Source organism: Mugil cephalus, chromosome 10 (assembly GCF_022458985.1).
Source record: "Mugil cephalus isolate CIBA_MC_2020 chromosome 10, CIBA_Mcephalus_1.1, whole genome shotgun sequence".
Taxonomy (NCBI): domain Eukaryota; kingdom Metazoa; phylum Chordata; class Actinopteri; order Mugiliformes; family Mugilidae; genus Mugil; species Mugil cephalus.
The window spans coordinates 28,259,390-28,273,385 of NC_061779.1; the positions used below are offsets into that span (position 1 = coordinate 28,259,390).

At 37.5% G+C, this 13,996-nt stretch overlaps 1 protein-coding gene and 1 long non-coding RNA gene across 3 annotated transcripts in view; one reads left to right on the forward strand and one right to left on the reverse strand.

Annotated features, from left to right (window-relative positions):
• The window catches only part of LOC125014388 (paired box protein Pax-6-like), a 23,794-nt gene continuing 9,798 nt past the window's right edge, over window positions 1–13,996 (reverse strand). For both annotated transcript variants that reach the window (XM_047595383.1, XM_047595382.1), the window contains 7 exons: window positions 13,156–13,318; window positions 6,986–7,138; window positions 5,274–5,356; window positions 4,697–4,847; window positions 4,148–4,257; window positions 3,280–3,421; window positions 1–1,247 (listed from right to left, as the gene is read on the reverse strand). In XM_047595383.1, the coding sequence (XP_047451339.1) occupies window positions 1,162–1,247; window positions 3,280–3,421; window positions 4,148–4,257; window positions 4,697–4,847; window positions 5,274–5,356; window positions 6,986–7,138; window positions 13,156–13,318 (888 nt within the window). In that variant the 3' untranslated portion in view covers window positions 1–1,161. The remainder of the gene's footprint in view (window positions 1,248–3,279; window positions 3,422–4,147; window positions 4,258–4,696; window positions 4,848–5,273; window positions 5,357–6,985; window positions 7,139–13,155; window positions 13,319–13,996) is intronic.
• Window positions 8,844–13,996, forward strand: part of LOC125014389 — a 27,640-nt gene continuing 22,487 nt past the window's right edge. The window contains exon 1 of the long non-coding RNA XR_007113506.1: window positions 8,844–8,898. This is a non-coding gene — a long non-coding RNA (uncharacterized LOC125014389). The remainder of the gene's footprint in view (window positions 8,899–13,996) is intronic.

Here is a 13,996-nt window from a genome sequence, read left to right on the forward strand (position 1 = left end):
TTACATATGTTTTATACAAATGTGTCTAACATGGGTTCAACATACTATGGAAGTTATGCATAGCCAAACTCATAGAAGGTTATTTGTCTCCTTTTAGTTGATTGGAGATTTGAAGTTGTACCTCAGCTCAACCACAGTGGTATTGGTCAATCATTATAGGGATCACAATTATGTTGCAGTATAAAGCAGAGCTTTATAAATATAAAGTTTGAGCAGGTCTTATTCCCAGATATTAAAGAAAAAGAAAAAAAAAAAACTAACTTGTCTCTCAGTAGCTCCAAATCCATCTCACTGTGTGACTGGTGTGTAAAAACATGACAGGAATATATTTGAAAGTGATTTATTATAAAAGTCTTCCCAGATCACTTGAGCAGACAAAAACCTTTACACTTTGAAATTGCAAACAAAGTCACAGGCACATACTAATGTTGATATTTCATGCACATTTGTTCTGGTTCCAAGCTTCCATGGTTGGTTTTCTGGACATTGGAGCTGGCATTGAAACAAACTTCCCCACTCCAAAACAGAGTTAGTTTTAAGTTCAAAATCAGAATCCATGTCATTTAGTAGTTTACATCCATGTCAGAAATTGTACAATACCAAATACACATCAATAGAACCCACAGTCTCAAATTCTATACACATTCCAGGCCACACATTTGAAATCAGATTATGAAAAATCCCAAAAGTTAATTTGCACTTACACCAGTATGGTCTTAATTAACCATCTTAAAATGGATGCATGCAATAAGAATTTCCACCAAGTGCCCACATGGATAGTGAGCAATTTATTTCTGTCTGGAACATACAGGGTTTGTCCACTTTTTTTTCTGCTTCCTGAGTTGGGCCTAGAACTTTTCATTCTTGGCAATCTGCAAAGAATTTGCACTTTTACTGGTATACAGTAATAATGAAATCTTTACAATCCAGAAGACCCTTCAAATTTGCGGTGTCCTGGTTATTTCCAGACTTTGGTTCAGATATTTCCTCACAAGCATCAATAACAACAATTGCTTCACATGTATTTGCTGAGGTGCAGCATTTTTCATCAATGAGGGATCCTTTTTGACATTCAAGATGTGAATAGTGATTCATACAGCCCTGTTGCTGTAGTCACTGCTGATGATAACTGTAGGGATGAATGATTGCCAAAAGATATGACTACTGTATGCGTGGCCAGTATTGAGACATGTCTGCTTGATTCCCTGGAACTTGGACTGGAACTGAAACACCAGGGGAAATCAGACCTGGTACAAGAAGATACAAAAAGTCATAAAGTAACTATAATAAAAACATCAATATTTAACCCTCCTATTATTCTCAAATATTACTAACACATTTTACCCTCAAGAAAATGATTTACATAAACTTGTTGACCAAGTTTTTGTGTCGGGCACTTTATTTGTTTATTTGTTGACTACATAAATAACCCCTTGCTACCAGTGAGTTGACCTTCCCTCTACTCTTATTTTTTGAATGATGAACATTGATTGACCCCAAGGATAATAGGAGGGATAAACATAAGTAATATAAACATGGAACTGCAAAATAAAGGTTGAGATGTGAAAATAAAATAAAATAAATGTGAATAGTGGGCACATGGCAAGGATGCGAATAAAGTTTATGCAAAGACATGAGCAGACACATCAGTCTTTCCATATAGAGAAGAGAAAGGAACTGTTCTGATGTTGTGGAAGTTTTAATATAGGATAAATCCTACATAGGATCTTGATAATTAAAAGGACTGAACTAAAATGGTTTGTAGTCCTAAACTTATTTTTAAATCTATAAAAGTCAGCAAAACCTGCTGGACTATCCACCCTAGACCTCCCATCCTTACAATAACATATACGTATGTAATATGACACAGGAGTGTGTAAAGGATCTATTTGTCATATAACATTTCAAACTATGCAAATGTGATTCATTTGGAAGTTTGTGGTAAAGTGTACAACAATATGACTCATTTTGAATTATTACAAATATTAATAATTTTAACCCAGTTTGACTGGGTTGGCCTATAATTACTTTCTTGTTGGTGATTTGTATTTGATCTACAATTCATACAGCGGCACCAGACTGGAGTCCAGTTGGAGCCGCTACAGTTGGAGTCCAAGAGAGAGTTGTTTAGAGGACTTTGTTGGTAAAAACGAAGTTAGTTATACCCTTAAGATGTCACAAAGGTCTTTCAGACCAAAGCACAACTTCCCAGTGTTCAGCCACACTTTGAATTTTGTCAATAGAGCAAACCTCCGTGTGTTATGGTAAATCAAAAACGGGGTGCTTAACGTATCACCAGCAATACGTTCAGATTTTAAAGGGTTAAAGCACTAAAAGTACCCGAAGGTAGAATAGCTAGATATAAATACAAGATCATTACCATCAGCTCCATCTAGTAGCAATCATCATTGACACTAATGATCACAATATTTTACAACAGACAGAGGAATCACATTAGACTGGTTTGAAACCTGTCTAATGAAATCTGTCAGACAGATTCCAATTTGTCAATGTGAACAAAGATTCTTCTACTTATACAAAAGGAAGGAAGTATTATTTGGAAACAGCATAGCATAGCAACTTCCATTTCTATGCAGATAACACCCAGCGATATTTATCCTTGAAACCAGGTAAAACGCCATCATTCACCTGCCTATGATACTGCTCATATTCAGTCATTGTAGCAACTAACTAACCTGTGATAGAACAACTTCTGTCACAAACAGCTTTATTTATATTCATTATCAAACATGTAATGTCATCAGCTATATCTTGTATTTGTATCATCATCAGACACTACATGTGCACTTTAGTCAGATGTATGTATCCATGAAAGATGTATGTATATTATTTTCCTCCTGCAGCTCTCTTAGGCTGATGGGTCCATCCACATGAGCTGGGTTCTGCTCAAAATTTCTTTCTCCTTGCCTTCATGCTTTCTCTGGTTTCAGACTGTGTTTCAGACTGGATTTTGTAAAGCGCTTTGAGACAATTTGTTTTGTTATATTATATGTATCATGTATAGGATACAGTATTTGCTGAATGTCCTCAGTTTTATTTTCTTGATCTCTAAGTTTTTCCTTAAGTAGATAGGTTACCCTTTGCTTATTTGGAGGGTTCAGGCTCCTGCAAAGATTCTGTAAAGAGTCTTGATACAGTTTCAATTATTATTGGCTAATAAATAAAAAACAAATTGAATCAAACACAAGTAACAATTTAAGCAATTTAGGTTTTAGGTAGTATAGAGCACCAAACTGAAGTTAGATTTCCTCTTCCTACCTGTTGATGAGGTTGCAGAGGATGACATTGATTGGCTGCTCATGAGTGGCTGCATGTGTGGAGCAGTGTATGCCTCATAGGTTCTTCTATTTAGAGTGGAGCTGGTGGGCACCATGCAGGAATAAGAGGTCTGGTTTGAAGCCTGGAAACATTAATTAATATCACCGAGTAATTCAACTAAGTTTAATACCACAATCACCCATTTATCAACAGTGTTGCTACAGTTGTTTAAACAAGGCTTAAAGACAAGGTTTAAAAAAGCTTATTTAAAACTAAAATCAAAGGTCATTAAGGCTGAGCTGTGTTGAGTAAATTGGTGTTGGTATTAGTATAGCTATGCTAATCCAGCAGCATATACCAAGACCAAGTATACATATGCAATTTACTATATATACTTATGATGAGAAAGTGCTGACCAACTTTAAACCATGGCACTTGCTGTGGTCAGTTTTCAATGACTATAGTAGACCTGCATAACACAACTGCACACTCAGTCCCATTAAATGTTGTGTACATTACTCTTAAAGGTATAAGTACAACAGCAGTGCCAAATTCAAAACGAAAATAATTTATCTCTTTGGGAGTAAAAAAAAAAAAGAGAGAGAAAAAAAGAATGTATATTAATAACAATTCTAAATAGCAAACTGAATACTGCTAATCTACAGGGAAGAGAAATTGCACAAAATAACTTTCCCTTAAGTCACATTATTAGTTTGTTCTGACTGTTTGACTTTTAACTTTAGCTTACTAAACATAGAAACTTAATCAGTTTAGAGCAGTGTGTCCAAATCAGTTGTCCATGACCTTATCTAGCATGTGGGCCACCAGAAGCAGTTGTGTAGTGTGAAATCCTGTTAAATAATCTTACTTGCATAGGCAGGCTGGTAGCCATACTAAAGCAGGGCATTGCTGGTAGGCTATAACTGCTGGACAGACCTTGATCTGACCTTGTCAAGATTGATCCTGATGGAAAGCACACTAGACAGACAAGGATAGAGAAATGGAGGAAAAAAAAAACACTATAATTTCCTATAGAATTGCAAAAAATATGACTTAGCATACAGTTACTGTAGTTCAATGACATTGGTGACAGGAAAGACTGCCACATGCAAATCTCAAATTGTGATTTAATTCCTGTTTCCACATACCCAATGTGTAGTTCGGAAGGACAGCAACACTAAACTTTGTTATGCACATGGGATTTTGATATATTGGAGCAGGAATAATACTGCATTTCATATAGGTTATTCACTTTCACAGTCTTGGTATTTACTTATTGCTATGTCTTGACACATATTAATGAATAAAGTTTTTGGGGCTATTCATAAAAAATATTTTTCATCAAATATCAAGCTTAGTGCTAGTTGAATGTGTAATACAAGTTGTAGTGTACTGTATATACTACTGTTATTAATACCTGGAGTAGCAGGTTGTGGTAGAGGCTGGTAAACACTGGTATTGAAGCTACTGCTAATGGGAATATGGTTGGAGGTGGTGGACACCTGATGACGCTGATTTCTCAGCTTCTCCTCCCTTCTCCACTTTGCTCGTCTGTTGGAAAACCAAACCTGAACAGATAGCAAAGACTGTTACTGGGATAAGGGATGTGTCAAGATACTAATAGTTTTGTCTTAAAACAATGCTGACATGACATGATATGTTAACTGAATGGTTGTTGGTCACTATAATTGTTTTTCCCTCCCCCATCAAGAAAATAATGCTACTGAGTATACACTACCACACAGTCATTTTTGTACATCTCATTGAAATAACTGGCTTTTTGACATATTCAGATGATCAAATACTCTTTAAAACAAAGGATTACAAAAATTGATATAGGGAAAAAATAGCAGAATCATTGTAGGAGCCGATGAAAGGATCAAAACAATGAAACCTTTGATCCTCTTTGAAACAGTGACTTCAAATAAAGGTTATATACTTAAACGCAACTATAAAGAAAAAAAAAAGCTAGACTAAGACTAAAAATGACCTACCTGTATTCTTGCCTCTGGAAGGTCTATTTTGTTGGCAAGTCGTTCTCGGGCAAACACATCTGGATAGTGAGTCCTTTCAAACTCTAGAACAAGTATGTCATATCAAGTATAAAGTGTCATTATAGAACAATAATGGTGGTTATATATGTAAAGGGTACAAGTGAGGTAGCACTATCTATCTATCTATCTATCTATCTATCTATCTATCTATCTATCTATCTATCTATCTATCTATCTATCTATCTATCTATCTATCTATCTATCTATCTAATTGTTTCCTTCTTTATTTTTGATCAGACGTCAGATCAGGTCTCTTACATGCACTGTGTTTCTGGTATCCCATGGTTATGGATCATTTAATGGATAACAACGTTGGTATTACCATGTATATGAGGTAGTATTGTTTGCATTACTAACAATGGCCAGCACTGTCCATTCACCCCACTTACATAAGGAGTTAAACGGCAGTACTGGGGCTGCAGAGCTGGTGCCATGCTGAAGGTTATGCTACAGTCAAAGCGGACAAGGACACCAGGGCAAGGGGGAAAATTAAAGGTGGGGGCTTGGACTGCTTTGGCTGTGCTGTATAGCAAAATAGCCGAGTAGTTGTTTTTTTGCAGACACAGAGCAAATTGGACACACATGCCATTAATGATTTGACTTAATTTTCTAAAAAAAATAAGTGTAAAATTCAAAATAAGCTATCAGAATATGTGCAAAAAATAGAACCTGTGTTGGCAATGTTTTGTTTTTAATTACAATTACTATTATTTGGGGGATTCCAGACGGAGACTTACAAGAACCCAAGTAGTCTATCACACACTGATTTGTATCAAATTTAACATTGCAGTTGTAGCTAATAAATGAAAGAATGATTTTTATTGATTGAATTGCTTTTTCCCCAGAGTATGAAGAGAAACAAATACACACAAAATGTCTTTTTCAAAGAAAAAGAAAAGAGTCACAGCTTTATGTCATGTTCAGATAGTCCCCGTGACTCCTGGTGGATGAACATACAGTATATGTATGTATGTGAGTGTCAGTGTGTGTTTATGTATTCAGACACTGCAGCGTCAACTTCAGCTGACCAGCCAGTTGTGGGCATTGAAGAACCAGGACTGTCTGCAGCACTACCTGCCTCACCTCTCAGAGGTATGTCAAATTTTGTCGACACACCACTGATCGACTAATTAACCAGTCTGATCCACAGAGGCACCGTCCCTCAATAAAGGGCCGAAAGGCCCCCACTAACAGCATTCTTTTGCCAGACAGAACAGGACAGACTCAGAAGGATGATGTCCATTCTTTGATGAGCCAGAACTGTTTTGGAGGCAGAAGGGAGACCTATATAAGATTAGGAAAGTGATGATAATGTTATGCCTAATAACATAACATACATTACAATATAGTACAATAATTATAATGGTTAGGGTCTCCTATTTAGGAGTGTATTTTGTGGAAAAAACTGGGTACCAAGTTAAGAAAGTAGTTAACAAAACTTGCTTAAAACTAACCATTTACAGATGTTTCTAAACCTATGCTCCCTACTAGTCTTTAAATTTCCCTAAGTGGCTTCTTTAGTTTATCAAACAAGTTTTTTTTCCCTTAGTTTTAGTCTTATGTATACAATTCTTGATAGCTTAGCTAAGGTGCACAACATCATAGCATGTTTAGCAATACAAACCTCTGAAGATTGCTTGATTGACTGTTACCTTTTTCCAGTGCTTCTATTTGATCCTGTGTAAAGGATGTGCGGTTTCGCTGCAGTTTCCTTTTCAGCTGAAGCCTCAACTCAGTCTCTTCTGAATCTTCACAATTGGAACTAATAGATATGGTGTTCTCCCCTCCTTCTGTCTGTGAACACTCTGCATCAAGAAAGGAAGTAAAAAAAGAGATGGAAACAAATAAATACTCCAAACAACACTGGTACAGTCATCATTAGTTAGTAAAATAAGCATGATTTGGATTATTCTGTATTAGCACATTTTTGTTATTCTCTCTTGTGATCACAACTCTTCATCACAAGTCTAGCTGACCTTATTCAACGCTTTTTTGGATCACTTAATAAAACAAACACATAACTAAAAACATAACTAATTCCTCAAGGTGTCTATATTATTTGAAACTAATATGTGTGGTATTTTTTATTAAGCATGGCTTACAATGCATTATTACATAACATCTTACATCAGTAAATTTTGGCTTGTTTTTCCACTGATTGCTGCACTGTCTCTCTCAATCTGACTGTCTTTTTCCTGGGTGCCATTTGCTTACAGGCGTTGAATTCACAATGGATGTATACATTATTAAACAACTGACTACACAAAAATAGTGTCGGGCAAACCTTTATCAACAGGTACCAGCATTGTTGAGAGATTAGACTTAAGTCCTTGTTACACTAGTGATTACAACACTAAATAAACAAACGAATTTAAAATAAAGTTTATAGTCCTTGCTGGGCTTACGATGGGTTAGCAGCTCACTGTAGTAATAGACCAGGCTTTGTTAAGCCATTAGCTACAACCTACTTAACGATAAAATACCCAGCAAGAGCAGGGGCGGAAGATGACTCATCTCTGGCTAGTATGGTTTTTGACTCTGGAACGGATTTGACAATGACTAGGTGAAACATATTAGCGGAAGCTAGTAGTTCAGATGGAAATGGGAAGAAGAACCAGGTTTGTGGATGGCAAAAGGTAACAATGGCAAAGGGCCTCAGAATCCATCAAGAAAGGAAAAAGTGCTTGGTAGAGGGAACACAGGAACCCCGTATTAATAGCTACTTTTCAAGAAGTGTATGACAGAAGTGTAAGTACCAGTCGGTTGATGTCTAGCGACAGGATATAACCCACAGTACGCAGGACATCAGCATCCATAATGTTGAGGCAGATACTAGCACTGAGGCAGTCAGAGAAACCAGCCAGCCAAAGAGGAAGAAGATCAGTGGAATTCAACAGCTCAGCTCGGCTCAAATTACCCAATGACTCTGATCAACCTGTGCCTGTTGCATTCTAGTTTTGTCACTGTGCAGCCTGTCAGGCTGTCACTGTGGAAGCTCCAGGACTGCTCACTGAGATCTCAAAACCCTCACAGTGGGAGGTCAGTTGCGACTGATAATATACTGAAAACTCACAAAGCAGAGCCAGTCCAAAGCATAAGCCAGGGGTCGGAAACCCGTGGCTCCGGAGCCGCATGCGGCTCTCCGTGTTGTGCAGGGCAAGGACACTGATTAAAGTCATTTTTCACTAACTGCCTTAGAAAAGCGATAACTCTCCAGTCAATAGTAAATATGAGACAGCAGCTGCTCAACAACTGAATGATATTGAATGTCACACTACTCACACTCATGGTTTAACACATAACATCCAACAGAAGCACTCAACTCCCACAGTGCATTGCAGCACATATAGTCTACTACTTGTTATCGAGTATTTAATTCAAATGCATTTTATTTCACTTCACTTTAAAAAAAAATATATAATTCTAAATTTGAATTTATGGTGATCTTGTAACATTAAAATAAAACATGTTTATTTTTTGTCGCTCAAAATATACGTCACAACTGCCGATGTGCGACACCCGTCGTCAGGTCCAGGTCGCTATTTATTGAACTTTTCGATCGCAGGTAAGCCAACACGATAAGTGTTATTATGCATAATACAGTTTGTTTACTCTGTAGTATTTCTTTCATTTCATAAATGCAACACACTATAGTTTTTTATACTAGCATAGAGTAAAACGATATAGTAGTGTTATCTTTATTTAGATGTCAAAGGGTTTTTTTCCCAGTTTCTTTTCTGTGGAAACAGGCCAAAATGGATCTTTATTTGAAGGTTGCCGACCCTGCTTAGCAATATCTGCTTAGCACGTGGGAAACAGGCCAAATGGATCTTTGAGTGTTGAAGGTTGCCGACCCCTGGCTTAAGCAAATTAAGTGCCTGCTTAGGGCCACGCGGCCACTGGGGAGGGGGGGGGCAAGAGCAGTTAACAAAGGATCTTTGTGACTCAGTTGATTGTTGGGGTTAGCCATATATATTTCCGCTTTTTTGGCTTCAAGACAAAAAACGTTGGTCACGTTTGATAGCAAACATTAAATGTCACATTGTAGCTCTACGCATAGCCTTTCCCAGTTACATCTGCTGAGCGGAGCTTTTCCATGCTCAAATTAATGAAGAACTACTTGAAATCTTCAATGGCACAAGAAAGACTGAGTGGACTGGCAGTGATAGGTATTAACAACAAAGTTGGCCATCAGATTTCTTACAGTGATGTCATAAATGACTTGTCTACAGGAAGCACAGGTTTTAACAAGTGGGTAGAGTGTTGAGGAAGAACAGAGTAACATTAAAAAAAAAAAAGTCAGATGTGTGGATTAAGGTAGTTTATTTAGATTTTTTTTTTTTTTTTTTTTACCAAAGCTTTTGCTTGTAATTAAATACATTTACATAGTTTTAATACCTAATTACTTAACTTTATATTTGTTTTTTAAACCATTTTTGTAACTTTTTATTTTATTGCTTATTTTATTTAAATCTGTTTTGTACAGTTGAGTTTGTTACTATTTTTTATATATCTAAGTGATTTTATTTGTTGTTGCACTTTATTGTTATTCTTGCATTATAAATTCTTTTTTTTCACATTGCTGTTGCAGTTTTTTGAAACCAGAAATAAGAATGTATAAAAATGATAATGTTTGTATATTTTAACAGATTCAGAGTAGTTTTGACAATGCTTGCACCTAAAACAACAGCCTAATTTCAGCATGTAACACATGAAAAGACATGTCAAACTGACAATGGGATAATAAGAGCTGCAGTGAGTAGGTGTTTGCATGATCAACAATCAATATTATTGGCAGAAATAGAGGGCCACAAAATCACATTTTGCCTAGGGCCACATGGAGGCTTGTGCCAGCTCTGCCACCAAGGTGGGTGGATTCTGAGATAATGCGGTATTTTCAGTGAGAAAGTGGTATGAAATTGGAGAAAATGGAGAAAATCTTATTCATGATTATTGTAAGGAAAGATTTGGCATTATTGAGAAATTGGAGAAACCAGAGGGAGTGGTAGTTATATCTAGACATCAGCAAGAGATCGACAGACTCATACGGGAGAGGAGACTGCTTAAGAAGCAGTGGAAGACAGCTACAAGGAAGAGAAGAAAGGCATTGCTTGTTTACAGGCAGAGGGAGGGAGCAGTTGGCTCCATTAAGAAGGACAGAGAAAATTAGGAGAAATAGGAAATGCTAAGAACGGGCTAGAATAGCCTTCTAGGATCCATTTAGATTTGTCGCTATTTGGTAGCTAGGCAGTTCTGAAACAGAAACTTTAGGAATACTTGGAGGAGGTACATAAAGATAAGGAAAGGTTTCGAAAGTTGGCACTCCCCTCTCATATTCCAACAAATGGGTGAAATAGGCAGTCAGTGCGATGACAGCCCACCAAGGTGGAAAGTGGTTCAGGAAGTGATAAGTTGTGCAGGAGCCTCTTCAGCCCCAGGACCTAATGCAGTTCCTTATCAGCTGTATAAGAGTGCACCAGATGTGCTGAGATTTCTTTGGAAGTTGATGAAGGTAGTGTGGAAGAAACAGGTTATTCCCAAGGGATAAATCAGTTTAGACTGATCAGTCTGCTTAATTGAGGGGAAGATTTTCTTCAGTGTTGTGTCACAGAGGCTGTTCAGTTACGTGGAGATAAATGGATTGATTGATACAGTCCCCTCCAAAAATATTGGAACAGCAAGGCAAATTCCCTTGTTTTTGTTGTTCACTGAAGACATTTGGGTTTAAGATCAAAAGATGAGTATGAGACAAGAGTTCAGAATGTCAGCTTTTATTTCCTGGTATTTACATCTAGATGTGATAATCTAGGATATATCACCATTTGTATTACACCACAGCATTTTTAGGTGAGCAAAAGTAATGGAACAAATAATCTTAAAGTAAATAATGTTTAATATTTGGTGGCATAACCCTTGCTTGCAATGACTGCCTCAAGCCTGTGACCCATCAACATCACCAAACTGTTGCATTCTTCATTTCTGATTCTTTTCCAGGCTTTTACCATAACTTCTTTCAGTTCTTGTTTGTTTTGGGGGGTTTCTCTCTTCAGTCTCCTCTTCAGGAGGTGAAATGCTGCTCAATTGGGTTAAGATCAGGTGATTGACTTGGCCAGTCTAAAACCTTCCACTGTTTTTCCCCTGATGAAGTCTTTTGTTTTGTTGGCAGTGTGCTTTGGGTCATTGTCCCGCTGCATGATAAAATTCCTCCTGATTAGTTTGGATGGATTTCTCCGTAAATTGGCAGACAAAATGTTTCTGTACACTTCGGAATTCATTCTGCTGCTGCTTCACAGATGAGCTTATATGCTTCGGATCATAAGCAGTTCCTTGCTTTCTCCACACTTTGGCCTTTTCATCACGTTGGTAGAGATTAATCTTGGTTTCATCAGTCCATAAGATTGTGTTCCTTTTGTGGCTCATCTCTGTACTTCTTTGCAAATTTCAATCTGGCCTTCTGATTCTTACTACTGATGAGTGATATGCATCTTTTGGTATGGCCTCTATATTTCTGCTCTTGGAGTCTTCTTCCAACAGTGGATTGTGATACCTTCACCCCTGCACTGTGGAGGTCGTTGGTGATGTCACTTACTGATGTTTTGGGGTTTTTCTTCACAGCTCTTGCAGTATTTCTGTCATCAACTACTGTTGTTTTCCTTGGCCGACCTGTTCGACGTCTGACGTCTACACCAGTAGTTTCTTTTAGCTTGCTTTTCTCCCATAGACAGCTCTCTGGTCTTCATGTTGGTTTATCCTCTTTAACAAGAAATGCATACTTTATAAGTTTCAACCCAGGCCAAAAAGTAGACTAGTCATGCAGAGATATTTATTGTTTGAACAATCAACCTTTAAGGCAACACCTGGTCAACAAGAAACACCCATCAGTCACATGTTTCAATAGTTTTACTGACTTGAAAAATGGATGTGTTCAAACAAAGGGTGGTATGTCCCGAGTTGTTTAACACATCTAGATGTAAATACCAGAAAATAAAAGCTGACATTCTGAACTCTTGTCTCATACTCATTTTTTGATCTTAAACCCAAATGTCTTCAGTGAACAACAAAAACAAGAGAATTTGCCTTGTTGTTGTTATAATACGTTGGGGACTGTAAATCAATGCAAATCACTGCCTGAGCTAGGTTGAAATGAAGTAAATCTTGGAGTGTTGTTAAATGAAAGGTAGTAGATAAGAGGTTTGCTATAAATGATGAGGTGGTGTCTCAAGGGATTATGCCAAACCTGCTTATATAGGCAATCTCTCTGGATCTGTGTTGAAAAAACAGCCCTTGGGAATAATGTGCTAAAGAAAGATGAATCAATGATGTTTCGCTGCAGTTACTGTGGACGTATAAGCTGACCAAAGTTAGCTTTTGAGGAGATGAATCTCATGTGAGCAATGAGATTCATCTCCTCAAAAGCTACTCACAGCCATGCGAGTAGAATGGTAGTGATAAAGAATGTGAGCTGCAGTTAAACGTTTGTGATAAAAAAAAAAAAACAACAACTACTTACCAGAAGTTAAGGCTGCTGTGAAACTGAACTGTAACAGTCCAGAAAGGGTTTTCATAATCAAAACAAACAACCAATTAAAGTCTATACGTACTACTCTTAAAGAAGACAAAAGATGAGCGGTTCTGAAGCTGTTCTGAATTTCAAGCATCATTGTTCTGAATTCCATCTGCTAATTTAGAATTTTCCTTAACTAGAATATAGTAAGAATTTTCTAGGTCTGTGTCTCTGAATGTAGTGAATGCAGTCCCACTATTAATAGTATCAGAATTGAAGAGGGGGTAATGGTGTTAGTGGTATGACTAAATGTCTTACCAGTAGTAGAGAGAGTGGTCCCAGCATACCACCCTGAGCGTCCTCCCCAGGTGACATGTGCATCGATCATCTTGAGTTTGTCAAACATCCCTTCAGTTCCTACTGTGCCCATTTGCTGCTTGTCACTGGTCAAATTTCTGAGCACTCGATTTATTGACGAAACCTGATGATAATAACATAATTATTAGATTACTAGATAACCTTTTTTTGGTTATTAAATACATAGGATAAATACAACAGCTGCCAAATAGAGCAAGCATAATCTTTGTTTCGGGAAAAGTACAAGATTGTAATTTTTTTTTTTTTTTAACCTAAGAATACTGTATTTGTTGTTTGTTTTAACCATAGACTATATAAATGTGGACAACGTGTCGCTACTTCCTTGCACTGGCCAAACTAGCACTATTTTTTGGGGCATATGGGCAGTGCCATCTTGTGACTTTGGAGCCGAAGTCTATATGGTATGGTCTGAGAGCAGAGCCATGCAGAGCCACGATATTCATGACTTCCGCCAGATTCACTTTAATTATTACTACACTCTGTTCTACCTCCATCAGTTACGAAGAAATGTTGGATTATGCAGTGCATTGTACTTGTTTTAATTTATTAACAGCTTTACAGAGCTGTTGGGGTGGCTGTGGCTCAGTAGGTAGAACGGGTTGTCCATGAACCGAAGGGTTCAATCCCCGGAATGTGCCATATGCCAAAGTGTCCTTGAGCAAGACTCTGAACCCCCATTTGCTCCCAGTGCAACTGGCACTGGTGAATGTGTGTGCTTGCGTGAGCAAATGGGTGGATGTGTGTGTGACTGTAAAAGGGTTTTGAGTACCAATAGGTAGAA